Here is a 17,381-nt window from a genome sequence, read left to right as displayed (position 1 = left end):
TTAAGATTTTTTTCCTCCAAATGGAAACTCAAGGGCTACACAGCTAGTGACAAGTCTGCACAGCTCAACCATTGCAAGACGGAGAGAGGAGAGAGGAAACGTGTTCAAAGGGAGCGAGGGAAAAACGATAAATACACCATTTCCTAGGTCATGAAGTTCTGGAAAAGTCCTCATCCACAGTCATAATCAAACTCAAACACAAGTTTAATTTTAAAATTCAAATAAAAATCTAACATACTTTAATGATACCCACATATCCTTACCCTTTCTAACATTCCAATAATATATTTCGTATCTGTAAAAGGTCCAATTTCTTCATGACATCTGCCATAAACAATAGCAAGGGCTTGTAAACACAAACACTTCATGTTTACTTTTGGAGTGAGCAGAAAACGATGATAGAGCTCATTGAAAAATTCATACCTAAATGAAAAGAAAAATTCATAAAAACAAGCAGGAGACCAAAAGGGGCAACAGCAGAAGGGCTATATGAGTGCAGCTTACGGTTTCATTATTGACCCGCTGTCCTCAGTCTCATCGCCCTCCAGCAGTAACCTCAAGTAGTAATCTCCAATTTTGATTTCCTCCGCCAGGCACTCATATTTAACCTTTATTAATAAAAGTAACTTCATTTTAGTTTATAACAGACTTTTGGCCAATGTTCACACAAAAACTGCTTCTTTCTGACAGAGCAATTAGATGATGCTTCCAACCTGAATTATACAGCCTTTTGACTTCCCTATTAAATCCCGTAGCAGTGAAGAAAAGAAATGGTAATTGCTTCTTTCAATTGGGTTTTTTTTAATTGATTTAACAGCTCATCATAAAACCAATCAGTGATTAAGCTGTGAATTCATTATTATTAGTATTATTTATTGTCTTTGTCAAATGTTAACAGGACTTTCTATCAATTTTTCAAACATAAAACTTGCCAATGAAAATTGTCACAGGACTACCCACACCAATGAAGGTTCAGGAGAGAAAGAGTATACGTGAGAGTGTGTATGTGTGTGAGAGTGAGTGTGAGGTTCCCCTCCCTGACCTGTGCTAATTAAGTCAGGTGTCCTGCCCACAGTACCCCTGTGCCCACCTCACACAGGAGCTCAGGTCTCCCTTACCTATACTCTCCCTAGCTCCCATGCTGAGGTGCCTAGGTCTGTCCCATTCCATCCTATATAATAGACATTTTCTGCACATCAAATGTGGCAGGCTACTAGCTAGATAGAAATGCTCCATCAGGAGGAGTCCAAGTTCAAGAGATGGGGCAGCACCCTTGCCCTGGGGCTCAGGCTATATGCCTTGAAAAGGGATTTTAAAGGATTAGAAAAAGCAGTCCTCTGTGATCAACACAGGATCATACAGGAAGACAAGATGGAGGTACAACAGGGGCAGAGACAACAGAGGCAAGCCTACTGCACAAAGTCCCACAGCAGCACTCCCCGCGGCAGCACCTGCACTCCCCGCAGCAAAAGGCACTAAGCAACATGGGAACACGTGGGGAGATGCCAGACAATCAGACGTGGGAATGTGAGAGTCTGACAGACTATTTCTACATACATATCTGTCCAGGGGGTAAAGAGACCCAGGCACAGAGCAGCGTCAACAAGGGGCAGAGATGCATCCTTCTTCACTGTAATCAAACACCTGCAGGAATGAGTGCTGGTCCTAGGGTCCAGTACTACAGCTGCAGGGTACACAAAAGTCCTAGCTCTATGAGCATAACAAAGCCCATCAAGACAATCTTCTAGCCTACTTGGGCAGCTGAGACCTTAAAAACTTTCAAGATTGTATCTGTGACCACTGTAAGCAGCTATGATTCCGACAGCTGGACAATGACTAAGGATGAGAGAACTGATGCCTTTGAGTTGGTGCTGGAGAAGAGTATTGAACATACACCATGGACTGCTAGGCAAACAAACAGGTCTGTCTCAGAGAGGGTGAAACCAAGTTTCTTCTTGGAGGCTAGGATTTTTAAGCTCCGTCTCACATACTTTGGGCACATCGCTGGAGGGACCAGTCCTTGGAGAAGGGTGGAGAGACAGTGCCAGAGACGAAGACCTCTGATGTGAGGAACTGACCCAGTAATTGGGGCAATGAGGGCAGGTGGTCAGAGTCAGTGAGACTGGCTCAGGACAGGACAGGCTTCAGAGCTGTTGTACACAGGGTCACTATGAGGTGCAGACAACTCGATGGCACATAACAATGTCGTCGTCGTCATCATCATCACCATCATCTATGATTACTGTGAGCGGCTGTCTATGACTGTATTTATTCTGAGCAGGTATCTATGAGGTATCTAGTAGTGTTTTCTTGTCTAGAGCAAAGAAGAGTGAAGAAAAGCAAAGATGTAGAGAAGCGTTTATTTCAAAGGGGTAACAGACCATGTAACTTCAAACTTCATACCTGAGATGAGAGTGCGACAGTGCCTGACCACCGCTCTTGACTATCTAAGAGATCATACAGCCCGGGGCCATGGATGGAGCAGCACAAAAATGTGGAACAAATTTAAAATCATAATGGTAGAAACGTGCAGGCACACTGGCCTGACAGAGCCCAGCAACCCTGGGGCCTCGGCCTGTCACTACCCTTTGAGCCCAGACTCATGCTGTGGTTCAGTGTTCAGCCAGACTAGACAAGTCCCTATGATGAGCAGTAACACCACGAGGCAACCCACCACACGAGTCAACATGGGCCATATGTCCCGGCAAGAGACTCCACAAGACAGGACACGGAGAACAGACAAGGACTCCAGGGATGGCCCCACTGAGGACTGGGGGCCATGTGTCCTGGCACGGGGCTCCACAGGCAGGAAGAGCAGGACAGGCAGAATAGATGAGGACCCCACGGAGGAGCGGGGAAGCTTGCTGTTACGAGGTGAGGAGCGCAGGTGGGGAGAAAACAAAAGCAATTTTCTCTGTAAACGTCCATTCAAATCACAATAAAAAGTCAAAGGATAAAATAAAAAAGGATTCCCCAGACTAAAGGGTTTTCCCCCCACCAAACCCTAAAAATAGCGTTTTCAAATAACATTACATAAAAAGAAACCACACACATACCATTCCTGTTGCTTTCTATCAACTGTAAACATTCACGGATTCTGCTGCTATTTATTAAGCATGTAGTAGTGTGTGACATGATGGTGCAGAGCTCAGACTACTGTAACAAATGGGAAAATTCCGCCCCAGAGGCCTCATTCCTAGTGCCATCAAGTCAGCCAATTCGCAGCTGGCCCTCCAGCGAGCTCTCAAAGGCTGTCAATCACACAGGAGACTGCCATCTTCCTCCCCTAGAACAGCTTTGAACCACTGTCTTTGGGTTGGCAGCGCAGCTCCTTACCCAACAGGCCACCAGAAATCCCCTTCAAGCAGGTACCAAATAAAAGAGGAAAAGATCTATGATTCTGGAGCTGTAGTAAGTGCTGTGGAGGAAAACGAAACAGGGAAGTAAAGGGGAAACATGAGGGTGTGCACATGGAGTGAAGAAGCTGCACGCTAAACCTCAGGGCAGGCGGCTCAGGCAAAGACGTTCAAGATAAGACCTAAAGCAGACTGAAAATGTGTTTCTCCTGCACAATGCTGTCGGCAAAGAGCAGAGCTGACAAACGGAGCCAAGGATCAGCGAACAGCAAGGTGCTGGGGCAAGAACCCAGACCTACTCTTCTTCAGGAAGTCGGTGGCTGAGGAAGGTGGCCAGCAGGAGTGCAGTGGGTCATGAAATCAGAGACCCCAGTGAACTGGGCCTTTACTTGGTGAGATGACAGCACCAGGAGCAGCAGGGAGTTCTGAGAAGAGTGACAGAACCTCACTGGTGCGCACCGGCCCGAGAGTGGACCGAAGGAGGCGGGCAGAGGATCTGCCTGAGAGCAGACCGGAGGAGGCGGGCAGAGGAGGATGCAGGCAGAGGATTGGTCTGAGAGCAGACCAGAGCAGACCGGAGAAGGGGGCAAAGGACCTGCCCGAGCGCAGACCGGAGGAGACCAGAGGAGGCGGGTGGAGAGAGGGGCCCGAATGCTCTAAATTGCTAGAAAAAAGAGTTGAGTTTTGGAGAGGTTCTGAGATGTTCTAACAGATGTGTTCACAAACTAGATTTGGAGCACAGGAGAAATGATTTCAAGTAGCGATTATTGAAGAACAGGAAGGTTAAAAGAGAAGTTGGTTTAAGGAAAGAATAAAAGACAAGTCTGAAAGACAGGTCTCTAGACACTTACTACTCAGATAACAGCAAGAAAGTGGAAGCAGAGAGTCGTTTGAGAGCCGTAGTCTAACCTAACACTTCTGAGCCAGACAGTGGAGAGTAGACTGCCCTCAGCAGAGGGAAAGGAAGCCCACATTGTATAGTTATTCACAGATTCTTAAAAATCACTCTGGAAATAAATTCAGACTTTTTAAAGACTAACAGAGTACAAACACTAAGCTTTACCTCAAATTCATGGTGATTCCACGAGATTACATTAGAGCTACCAAGCTCTCGATCAATAGCAAACGCTCTCATTTCAGATTCAAGAGTATCTCTCAGTTCTTCTCGTGTTTTGAAATTCCAAATTAGGTTTGATCTGGCATGGTCTTGACTAAACCTGGGCACATATATAATTAGAATAAAAGACATGGTAAGTACTAAAATTAAAGTGCCAAAGATCCATCATAATACATTCAATAATAAAACAAGGAAACGGTGAAAATTCATGTTAACAAATGGAAATAAGGAATTAAATCTATAAGGCAAATACAGTGTTAGTAAGTCTTTATGGTTGGTACCCATATAGGAATTCACTATAAAATTAATTCACCATTTCTATATGGCTGAAACTTTTCATAATTTTCCTAAACTGTTGGAGGAAAAAGATATAAACTATAACACAAATATGTGAACTAAAAAAGAACGAGTTGTTACCTCAATATTCATTCTTAAAAAAACAACCCTGCTGTCAAATGTCACAGTTGTTGTTGTGAAGAGAACAGATGGGTTACTAGGTCCGAGGCAAGTGGGTGAAGGAACACCATTAATTGCGCATCTTGAAGATGACCCAAGAAAGAGTTCTGCTGAACTGCTTCAGCTGACAGGATATCCCAAGCACCCCACTCCTCCACTACTGTGGACACAGGGCTGCACTGGAGGGAATCGGCAGTGCCCCTAGACAGGCTTTTTCCAGGTCCCAGAAGGTCCCGTCATGGCAACACTCCAAGGGACTCGTAGGAGAAACCAGCACATACTTCAAGCTGTGTCACCTGTGCCCGTTTACCACGGACTTTCTCACACCCTGCGAAGTGTTCAAATCACCTACATCTGTCTTTTCACATCACACCTTGGCGAAGGTGTACCCAGATGGACAGACTGATCTCAAAGTTTCCACGCTAAGGAAAGGGAGGTGCCTCCCTGAAGTCTGAATTCAACAAGGAGAAGGACACGCAATCTCTCCCCAGGCACCTCACAGCCTCCGAGCACCTTCGCCAGGGCCAGCACAAGTCAGTTACAGCGCTCCCACGGAGGCCGACTTTTGTCTGCTTCTCCATGAATTCTGGCAAGTTTTCAATCCACCGATCTACTTTCATATTACGTCTTGCGTAATCCAATGAATAGACTAACAGATTACACACTAAATCCTCTGGGTTATCTCCGAGAGCGGCAGACTCCTGTCCCGTGAGGGGTGTGTCCTGCTGCAGGTGTGCTCCAGAGTTGAGAGTATGCACGGGCAGAGAGGTGACCATGTCAGCAGAGGGAGAAATGCTGAGGGGGAGTCAGCACGCTCACCTCCCCTGCCACCTCTTCTTTATCTTGAGCATGCAGTTACTGCCAAGCCTTTATAAAGGGCTTAACATAGCCCTCTCTGAGCTTTAAAAAAATTTTAAAATAAATCCAGATCTTTAGGCTGTCAACATGATAGAGTTTGTATTTTATAGAAGCAGCACTGATTAAATAACTCTTAGCAGTCACAGATCTTAGTATTAGCAACATAAAACCATCTATGGTATAAAACACTAGTTCCAGAGAAGGAAAATTGCAGGATTTTTCTGATAGCAGTGAAAAATCTAATCCAAGTTAGAAAAGAGGCCACAGATTACCTATAGTAGAAGAGATCCCAGTTTGCTTCTATTTTTATTCTTTGTCTTCTTTTTCGAAGAACTACTGGCTTCTGAGTTATATTCTAGAAGAGGAAAAAATTTCACAGTGCTCAATATGAGGCTACTAAGTAAGTGCAGTTGGTTAACTACAAATAATGAGAAAATGTAAATTACCAAATTTCAGCAGAAACAAAACTTAATGAAACAAGTAAAACTTAAGATATTTATATGCATGACATTATGCTATTCTAACTTTTCAGCATGTATTTCTATACAGTGTCGCTAAAATATTTTCCATATTCTGTTCCAACACCAATTTTAGTTTACTAATGAAATTTATATAGCAGCCAAAAACAATGACTTATCCAAATATTTACATGCAGTTAATATAAGACATGGGAAACAACAAATGCACAAAGTGACAGATTTCTTAAACCAACACCAAGGCCAAGAGAAGGCAATACAATGGCTGATAAAGTAAGAAGTCTCTACGTCCAGACATATGTGAGATAAGACTGTAATTTACTAGACAAAGACAACTCCCCACATGCCAGGCAACTGGGTGCATCTCACACAGGTAGCAAGAGCTTAAACTCACCAAACTGTTTCTGTCCTGAATTTAAGAATAAAAAGGGGAAAAAAATTATAAAAAAAAAATTAAAGAAAACAGAAATAAAACCGCAAGGCTCAACCTGCTAAACGCTATTACATAAATTCCAGACAGACAGATGCTGTGACTATGAATCACCTTCACTCTGTAACAGAACAAGGCCCACCTGCTTCTCTAAGACCATGGCACCAACTTGTGTGCAGTCAAGAACATGCTGAGAATCTGAAGAGATGTGCAGGAAAAGGCACTTGTGTACGTTTCCTAACTTTAGGGTAAGATTTCTGAGATGCCCTAAAGCTTGCATCCAGAGTTGAGATCAAGAATCTCTTGCTTCAGCAACAACAGCAAAGTTCAACAGAGCAGCAAACAAATGCTGGTGAAGCTGTGGAGAGACTGAAATGGAAAACGGTACAGCTACTATGGAAGGTGATCTGTTGCTTTCTCAAAAAGCTGGAAATAGAAATACATTTTGACCCAGCAATTCCACTACTGGGAATACATCCTAAAGAAACCAGAGCCACTACTCAAACAGATGTATGCATACCCATGTTTACTGTTGTTGTGTTATTCACAATAGCAAAGAAATAGAAGCAACCCAAGTGCCAATTAACAAATGGATAGAAAAAGTATGCTACATTCATATGTAAAAAATTACACAACATAGTAGAGTCTGGGGACATTATGCTGAGTGAAATAATCTCAGTCACAAAAAGATAAACACCGTATAACACTGTATAACTGTACAGCACTGTTACAAATCAGGCAGACATGGGAGGGCTGGGGAGAGAATGGGAAAAGACTAGTAGATACATAAGTAACACTGCAGTAGAAAAGATGAGGGGAAGAAATGTCTGAAAAGGAATTATGATTACGTATTATATGTATGACAACAAGTGGGAGCAAGGGGTGCACTGGTAGGTTGGGGGGTTGGGCTGAGAGGGAGAATATGCAACAATGAATGGGGGAAAAAAGTTAAAAAAGAGACAATCGAATCCCTGCTCCCTGTAAAGTGTAAACACTTCAGACACAAAAATTCCAAGTTTTCAGAGTGATAAATGCAAAAAGCAGAAACAGTTGCACCATAGTTAAAAAAATGAAGTCTATAATTTCACTTAAAAAGTACCAAATAATATAAAACCTAAAAAATGGGAAATAAGAAGGCAATACAAAATTTTTAAGTACTGTCGATTCTGTAAGGAGCAGTGGTGGCAGTAAGTATATCACGTGTCGGGCTGTGAACTGGAGAGGACGGTGGAACCTACTGGAACCCATCAGCAGCTCTGAGGAGAAGCACTGGGGCTCCTCAGGGCAGATCGACCACTTCAGAACCACAGGAGGAGTTGTGAATCGGAACCGACATGAAGGAAGTGGGTTTAGTTTTGTTTTTTTATAATCCATTACATAAAGAAAAACACTTCATACAAGATCTGTGTACTGTCACTAAAATTCAAGCAAAGTTGGCCTAATGTAAAGAAAGAATTCAGAAATTTGGTTTTAGGGAAAAAAATTCATCCTTTAAACTTTTATTTATGAAGTACATTCTTCAAAGCTCCTGCCTTCTCACAAGATTCAAACAAAGGTATCAGTCAGTCCTAAGCAACAGAAATACAGAAGCTATGCAGAAAATGACAAACAGTATCCATAAAATGAAATGGACTGATTTATAGCTATGAGCCTAACTATTTAACTAAATCCCCAAATAGGAAGGAAGAAAAACGGGGAAAGGTACTAATAACCTAATATTGAGCATTAGCCCCAAACCTCATAAGGGTTCCAATTACATAAGCAATGCAGACTTACGACTAGACAGTTAAATCTTCACAGTGGTTAGATCTGAACGCTCTAGGAAACCACAGTATGACTATTTGGATGTTATCATTTCCATATATAAAACAGTGAAAGACTGTCCACCGCTTCCTGAAGACATGAATGTTAAACACAGTACCTCAGCAGAGATGATAATCACCTGACAGGATCATGGTCAGTCTCTGACCAGCTTATCTATTTGGTAACATCATCTGCTCAAATCTTTAAAGAACATTCCATGTGGTACATGACACAAGCATATCAGCACTGAAATACTCTCTTTTCCTTCTGAATTATTGCCCTTTAATAAGAAAAATTTTATTTCCAGCTAAAATAGCTTTGTGTTCAATCACTCCCTCAACAATTGTTACATATGAAAAGATGCTAGAAAGTTACTTTTAACAGGATACAATTACAATTTTAACAATTATTGTAGAACTGCCATTTTAACTACCTGAAGCCAACCAAGAGCACAATTTTTAGTAACTCTTAAAAATCATGCTACTATAGTTGCAGATGTCAGCTCTTCACATACGGTGGCAAAATGATCATAATACATTTATATAGTGCCTTAAAGAAACCCCGTTAGGACAGAGAAGGGAGGGTTTTTTTGTTCTATTTTCCTTTTTTACTGGCTTTCATTCAGTTGCTTAAATATTTACATTCTATAACAATAATTATAGTTACATATATGCCATTTTTTTTCTTTTTGGAGGTAGACTTATCAACAATCTGCATTATGGAGATGACACAAACCTGCTTGCTGAAACTGAGGAAGACCTGAAGTGCTTGCTGCAGAAGGTCAAGGACTGCAGCCTTCAATATGGATTGAAGCACAACATCAAGAAAACAAAGATTCTCACCACTGGGCCGATTGGCAGCATCATGACAGATGGTGAAGACACTGAGATTGTTGACATCTTTAGTTTTCTTGGCTCTACAATCAACACTCTTGGTACCAGCAGCCACAAAATTAAAAGAATAATTGCATTGGGAAAGTCTGCTGTCAGAGACCTCTCCAAGGTACTGAGGAGCAATGATGTCAGGCTGGAGACTAAGGTGTGCCTAATACAGGCCATAGTCTTTGCCATTACTTGCTATGCATTAGAGAGCTGGACTATGACTAGGGATGACAGAAGGAGAATTGATGCCTTTGAGCCGTTGTGCTGGAGAAGAGTATTGAATATACCATGGACTTCTAGGAGAACTAACAAGTTCGTCCTGGAGAGGGTGAAGCCAGGCTGCTCCTTGGAGGTAAGGATTCTGAAGCTTCGTCTGACATACTTTGGACATGTTGCAAGGAGGGACCAGTCTTTGGAGAGGGACTTCGTGCTTGGGAGAGTGGAGGGACAGTGCAGGAGAGGAAGACCCTCTATGAGGTGGACTGATTCCATTACTGGGGTAATGGAGATAGGTATGTTGGAGATAGAGCAGGGTTTAGGGCTGTTGTACACAGGGTCACTATGAGTCGCAAGCGACTCGACGGCACCTAACAACACATGCCATTATTTACAACGTCCCACTGAACACTCACTGTGCATGCCCTTCCCCATCCACTTGCTAACTCCTGCTCTCTCTCTCGCCCTGGCCAGACACCCCTCCACAGTGCTTCTGCCTGGAGGTACACTACACTTCACCTCATTTCCTTCTGTGTCTCTGAGATGGGACGTTCTGTTATCCTGGTTTCACAAAGGCAAAGGAAAGTTCGTAAACCCACAGTGTCACACAGCTAAGCACAAGAACCGAGCCCAGAGGAAGAACCCTCTCAGAATCAGCTCTTCTTCTGACTCTAGTTAATTGTTTTAAAGTCTGTCTGACAATTCCTACCACAAACATCATGCATACAAATTAGCATTAATCCATCAGACTCAAGTTCTAAAGACTGAAAACAGCTGATGGCGATAGGATGATACTGGCTTTTCTAGAATTCTTAAGTGCACTCTTAACTACAGTTCTTCAATAGAAATACATGCTTTGCTAAAGTCAATTCTAGATGTGAAGAATAAGACTAAAACGGTGTTAGCCTGACTGATTGCTGAAGTGCAAACGTGGATAAACCCAAGCACTAAGCAAATTTTTAAAACGTAAATAACTTTTCCAAAACTTCTGTCTAACTAGTTCTGAATTTTTTTAAAAGCCAGTCAGAAGAGTAATTTTATTTTCTTAGCAGCAAACAAGTTCAAAGGAGGAAGAATATATATATATGTATGTATAATATGGAAACGGGAAGTTATGGAAGAGGCAATTAAATATCTCTCTAATTATATACTAGTATTTCACTAAATTTTGATCTTTTATGGAATGAAAAGGAAGGAAAATCTATGTAAATATACGAATCAGAGTGAGCTGCTGTTTCTTCTTCAGCTGCAGACGTTCGCTTGGCAGCACCAAGTGAACAACAAGCATACAAGACAACTCGAGCACACAGAAGCGCCAGGACTTGGGGGCAGGGGGCCTTTACCTCCTTCTGAGCTATGCCCATTCTATCTCTCCAATGCATCAGCACAAGATCCACTTTTTCTTTGGCAAATTTTTCAACTTCTTTAGCAGCTTTTCCAGCCAGTCTTTGCCACTCAGGAACTTTACTGAACTTTCCATACTGATCCTGCAAAACAATGTTACCATGCTTATAGCCTTGTTTGCAAACTTCAATCTCTTAAAAAAATCTAAGTAAAACTGAGTCTCAGTACAATTTTACAGGAGAAAACAAATACTGGATGTCAGTACTCACTGAAGCCAAGGTGTGTATATTTGCAAAAGAAGTTTTACAAAAATCCTCATGTTTCCTATCTGGATGGTAGGGTGCTCTTTCCCGATGGGCGGGAGAGGAGAGCAGACCCGGGAGTAGGTGTGAGGGTAGGAAGGACTAACAGTGAACACCCCTCCCCCGGGATGCCCAACTCCAACAGTTACGCTGAGTCCTGATGGAGAACAGTCCTACCTATGCTAACTCTCTCAGTGCTGGCCCTTCCATCAATATGTAGCAATGATATAACACATGAAAAAGGTCCCATTAAAGATCTTAACTAAAAACAAAGACAAAACTCTCCCTAAATGTGACAAAAAGCTGAGTTAGAGAAAGAAATGCTAAGAATATTCTTACCAAATATAACGGATAGCTGCACAGTCCTATTCATATAAGAAACTGTACCATAAAAGCAATTGAATTTTATGGCATTAATAAATAAACAAAAAATAAAGCATATGCTTTTCAATGCTGTGAATTCTTGTTTTACTTTTTTACATTTTCAGTGTGTCTCACAAAAGAGTAAGCGATCACGCCCTGCCACCCGGGAAGGCCTCTTACCATTGCGATCTTCACGTTATCTCTTACATGCATCCGGTCAGTATCCTTCTCAGGGACTGGGTCTGAGCTGTCCAAGTAAGCTAGCAAGCCTGGTGGCTAAAAACAAAACAAAATACACATTCTGCTTTTGGCTGCACAAAAGAAGACTAGTCTTAAAATACCAAAATAAAATCTGCAATAATGAATGAATGGAAATCCAGTCTCTGTAAACTTCCATGAAAATCAATTTAAAATTAAAAAAAAAAAAGACAAACCCAAACAAAATCAACATTGTGGTTTTGTTATTGAGGGTAGTATTGAGCATATGGCAATTCCTGTGATAAATTCTAAACTTAACTTCTTCTTGTACAAAAAAAGACAAATTTTTGCACGTTTCCCAAAGACTTACCAAAATGCGTTTCAACAAATTTGCAGCAGTTGCATTATCGGCCGTCCAGAGTCCCACTAAATGCCTACTTAGCTGTCTGAAAAAAGCAGAAATTGAGAAAGGTTTGCGGCTTTATCTCAGCTAGAACAGAAAAGGATTGTTAAGAACAAAATAACGTAATTATAAGAAATATGGATACAGTAAACACCCACTCTGGGGTTTAAAATCTAAACCCTGAAAATGGGTACTTTCATTCTCAAGAGTATTTTAGATAGTCATTTAAGTATCACTAACGTTTGAAACTTTCTTCAAATCAAAATGTATCCCTGATAAGTTCACAAATTCTCAATGGACCAGAACAAAAAAAAAAAAGTTTACTTAATTTAAGCAGAAAACCCTAACACACACACACACACACACACACACACACACACACACACACAGAGAGAGAGAGAGAGAGAGAGAGAGAGAGAGGGAAAGATCATAGCGTATAACAAGTCTTAATACAGTGATCACAACTGCAATTCTAAACATAAGGAATGGTCACTAATTATGATACAAGATTTCTTTTTCACCATTTTTACTCATTTTTGCCCATTTTCTTCTCCCTCTCCCCCTCCCCTTTCCGAGTCCTCCCCACAAGGCACCCCTTGTTTCAGATTACTAAGACACATATAACGCATAGCCACATTTTCGGACAGTCCTTTTCCTCATCTGTTCTAAGACAATATTCATTATCTACCCACTCCTTCCTCAATCTCTCCCAACACCCCACGTCTGTTTTATTTTCTCACAGTGGTGTCCTTTTTCACAGTATTTGTCCTTTTGTGACTGGGATGTTTCACTCAGCATAATGTCCTCCAGGCTCTCCTATGCTGTGTAATGTTTTTTAAAATCAATGGGTTTCAATGCTGAGTAGTATTCCATTGTACGAATGTACCATAGTTTTTCTATCCATTCGTTTGTTGCTGGGGACTTAGGGTGCTTCCATCTCTTAGTTATTGTGAATAATACAACAATAAACAGGGGTGAGCATACATCTTTTAGAGTTGTGGCTCTGGTTTCTTTAGGGTGTATTCCCAGTAATAGAACTGCTGGGTCAAAATAAGACAGTCTTGTAGTATAGAATATATTTTCTGTTTTGAAATTTGGAAAAAGGCCTACATCAGAGAAAATGACCCTACTCTTCCCTTTCAAAATCTAAAAGCATATTCCAGTTCAAAATGAAAATCCAAGATCCATGTTGAATCGATGATGAGGTAATCTGTGAATCTCAATTCCCATTATACCATTTGCTTTTAAACCAGGAGCTGTTCACGAATGCTGCTTTATCGATGATGGCTCCTAGGCACCCTGGGAAGGGCTAGTTCCCATCTGCTATTGGTGGGGGTGAGAGCTCCAAGGGAAGGACCAACTACCTTGGACGCTATGACCACTGAGTGGATTCCGACTCGCACTGCAACCGCCTCCCACTGGGTTTCCTAGGCTGTAAATCTGGACGGGAGGCAACTACTCATCTGTGGAGCGGCTGAGACATTCAACATGTAGGCTATTTTGTGCCCCCCATGTTCCTAACCACGTCTGTATTTACACACAGATACATGTGTTCTAGTTCCAGAGAACAAAGTTCAAGAGCAACATTAAGACTGGATCAAGAAAAAGTGACCATTACAAAAACCTGTTTTGTGTCGTGCCTGTTCTGAGACTAACATGTCAAAGTAATTACACAGTTATTTGCATCTCTGACACCTGTGAGGTTGTCAGTGACTCTTAACCTGCTCAAGAAGACGAGAAGAGTGCTGCTTCTTACAGATGATAAAGCAAGGAAGGAAAAGACTGGCACTTCTATCAGACAGAAGCATTTTCAACATGCTAACTGACCACGGCCAAGAATGTAACTAATCACTATGGTAAAGACAAGAACATGCACATGGCTAACATGGGCTCTCGATGGAATGTGACATCCATTTATTTTAGTGTAGGACATTGCCCGGCCTTGCTAACCTGGCAATACCAAGGAAGTATCTTCTTCCTGCATCCCTCTGTCCTCTCAGGAACAAGGCTGTTAATCTTTACCCATCTCCCTCAGAATTGCCAGCAGATTCAAACAACTGGCCTTCCAATCAGCAGTCCAAGAGATCAGATACAACCCTACGGGGGCTTTGGAAGCCCTGGTTTAGTTTGTGTTACTTTGTACCTCACTCAATTCTTTAAAGAGAAAGTGAATTCTAGCAAGTCAAGTCTGACCTACCTATTCGTGAGCATCCTCTGATCGGCACTTATCGTGAACATGGCGGTGTGCAGGTGCCGCGGCAAGGCGCCTTCACTGAGGGCGAGCTCCTGCATTCTGGTGGCAATCCCTTTGTCACCTTCCTTTGGAAAGAGGGGGAAACCATCCCTAAAGCAATAATCTACAGCAAGCGATCCTAACCTCTAAAAGCTTATTTGACACTTGTATACAGAACAGTCCCACAATAGACAACAAAAAGTGAAAACACCACTTTCAAACACCCAGGAACACCACAGGTGGGATGCAGTGCAAGTTTGGGGGTTTTCTGGTATCTTTTTAAGATTACACACTGCTTTTATAATGGATGTGGGGTGGTGGAGTAAGATACTGGCCAGGGTTTCTGTGTAAATAAACACGCTTCTCACCAGATAATGAACACTCGTCACTGGTTATAAATCTGCATGTGTTGCTCTTACCCAAAGCCAACGAGCAGAGTTTTGGTAACACCAGGTACTTGGTGTAATCTGAATGGTAAACTGTGGTGGAGCAAGGGCAGGAGTGCACTCCTGCCTGGCCTGCAGAGCCTGCACAGCCCTGGCTAAGTACACAGTGTGGTACTTATTTTGGAAGTGAAAACTGAACAGAGAAACCATGAGCTGGAGGGAGAGAGTATATACTGAACATGCAAATAAACTTTGATGCTCTCACAAGTTCAATGCCAATATATCACTGCATTTTTACAGCGACTTAAAAGCATACTTACGTTATTAAGCATTCTATGCTTATATTCAACCACATGTTATATTTATGAGCCGAAACAAGAGTGCTTTTGGTACAAGGCTCAAGCACTATCAAAACTTATCCAAATTACTACTATGACAATAAAGAATATAAGAGTTTAAATGCCACTGTAGACTGATGTCATTATAAACATTGCAATATGCAAGTTCATATGCTTATCACCGTCTGTAAACACAGCTAAAGCAATGTGTCATGTATCTAACAACAGCATACTGATCTCGGAGCTGCATCCATGGACTGTGATGCCTATGAAAGGCTGAATCCTACAGGATTAGTCTCACATACTTTAGACACACTGTTAGGCGCTGTCCCTTCCAAAGGGACATCATGGTTGAAAGCCAGCAAAGGAGAGGAAGGCCGTCAGCCAGAAGGACTGACACGGTGGCTGTTAACAGTGGGCTTCAAGGTGTGAGAGACGATGAGGAAAGCACAGAGAAGACAGGGTTTTTAACATTTCAAAGGTTTCCAGTTTTTCAGAGGGTACATCTTACCAATTTTTTGTTCGAGTGGAAAACCTTTATGTTTTCTTTCCTGACTGGTTTCCACCCCTGGCAGGCCCCAGCGTTCACAGGTTTTACTGTATTTTGGCATAAGGAGCTCGCCCTCGCCTTCATTCTAATTTGACTCTGCCTTGCTGTGAACTAAAGCCTGTATCATACATCCTCAGCCCCTAAAGATTGCCACTACTCCTACCAGAGTCTCACAAAAAGGAACACACAAGGAAGAATACTAATTGTGTTTTAAAAAAAAAAAGTTAAAAGAAACGTAGAAACAGGAAAAGACTCTTTGCTGTATAACCTGTTTACTTAAGATCTTCAAGCTTTCACTCTTTTTGAGGACTTTTTCTTCAAGAATACACCATGGACTGCTAGGAGATCAAACAAGCTCGTCCTAGAGAGGGTGAGACCAGGCTGCTCCTTGGAGGCAAGACATCTGAGGCTTCATCTGACATACTATGGACAAGCTTCAAGGAGGGAGCAGTCCTCGGAGAAGGACATCATGCTTGGGAGGGTGGAGGGACGGCGTAGGAGGGGAAGAACCTCTATGAGATGGATTGATTCAGTGACTGGGATAATGGAGGTAGGTGTGTCAGAGACAATAAGATTGGCACAAGATAGAGCAGGGTTTAGGGCTACTGTACATAAGGTCGCTATGAGTCGCAGGTGACTCAAAAGCACATAACAACAATAATAATTTAAAATGAATTTTAAAATACAGACACTACTTTTTTTACCCAGAAAAACTGCACATTTTCTGTAAAAGACAGAAAGGTAATTTTGTCAGCTTTGATTAAAACAGCCAGTCAATCACTTTGGGACATCAGATTGCTCTCACCTCTATGATCGCTTTCATAACCAGTCCAGCTCCCTTTACAATGGCCATGGATGGATGCTGTAACAGACAAGAAAGAGTACCACTGAATCAATAGCACTGTATTCTAACACATTTAGCTCTTACTCTTAAAGAAGATACAAAACTGCATGCGAGGTGTAACTTAGTAAGTTAGTGAAAGCGAAGTCCCAAAGTCAGCTCAAAGCCTGGTTAAGTATTTTAGGAATTCTTAAAAATACTTAAAATACTACACTCTAACAGAAATGGTGGGCCCTGATTTAAATATTAATATTATTCTGATTTGAAGGACTTAAGTCATAGACTAGTCATAGTAAAATACATCAAGCACTTGGTTACAATGTCCATACAGGTGTATATGTATAGATAGGTAAACATTTCACACATGCCATAGCATTACAGGACATAAGTGTTTCCCATTGGTTTTTACCAGTATTGTAAAAGTGCATTTCATTATTTGGGAATTTGTAAAGAAAAGGGAACTCTGGGCCAAACACAGACAAAATGTGCTGTCCAGTGACCGCAAAGTCGAAACAAAGCACTCGGTAGTGGTGACACATCAAGGTCAACAGGTCATGGTCTCAGTCTTCCTAGAACTGCCATGAGGACAGGCCCAGAGAGCTACTTCTGAAAACAAACAACTGCAAACTGACAGCTCATAACCTCACCCTGACACCAGGCGGCAGGTGTGAGTCAGTCAACGCAACATCAACTGAAAACCAATGATGCACAACGTCCCAGCCCCACAGTGCAGGGCGGGCACTACCCAGTCGGCTTCCACTACAAACCACAGTGCCCATTCACCCAGGCCCTGACACCACAGGGGTGAGCACTGCCCATTCAGCTTCTAA

General features: G+C 42.0%; 1 protein-coding gene across 1 annotated transcript in view; it reads right to left on the bottom strand.

The window, feature by feature from the left end:
• Positions 1-17,381, bottom strand: part of DNAJC13 (DnaJ (Hsp40) homolog, subfamily C, member 13) — a 122,468-nt gene that overhangs the window by 60,252 nt on the left and 44,835 nt on the right. The window contains exons 15-23 of the mRNA XM_006902544.1: positions 16,516-16,572; positions 14,401-14,522; positions 12,171-12,246; positions 11,783-11,878; positions 10,937-11,080; positions 6,060-6,142; positions 4,420-4,573; positions 505-608; positions 264-423 (exon numbers count right to left, since the gene is read on the bottom strand). Coding sequence (XP_006902606.1) covers positions 264-423; positions 505-608; positions 4,420-4,573; positions 6,060-6,142; positions 10,937-11,080; positions 11,783-11,878; positions 12,171-12,246; positions 14,401-14,522; positions 16,516-16,572 — 996 coding nt within the window. The remainder of the gene's footprint in view (positions 1-263; positions 424-504; positions 609-4,419; positions 4,574-6,059; positions 6,143-10,936; positions 11,081-11,782; positions 11,879-12,170; positions 12,247-14,400; positions 14,523-16,515; positions 16,573-17,381) is intronic.

This window comes from Elephantulus edwardii, unplaced genomic scaffold (assembly GCF_000299155.1).
Source record: "Elephantulus edwardii isolate Elephantulus edwardi_28Jun2011 unplaced genomic scaffold, EleEdw1.0 scaffold00427, whole genome shotgun sequence".
Lineage (NCBI taxonomy): Eukaryota > Metazoa > Chordata > Mammalia > Macroscelidea > Macroscelididae > Elephantulus > Elephantulus edwardii.
The sequence above is the reverse complement of the archived record's forward strand: the minus strand, read 5'-3'. Positions and strand labels throughout refer to the sequence as shown.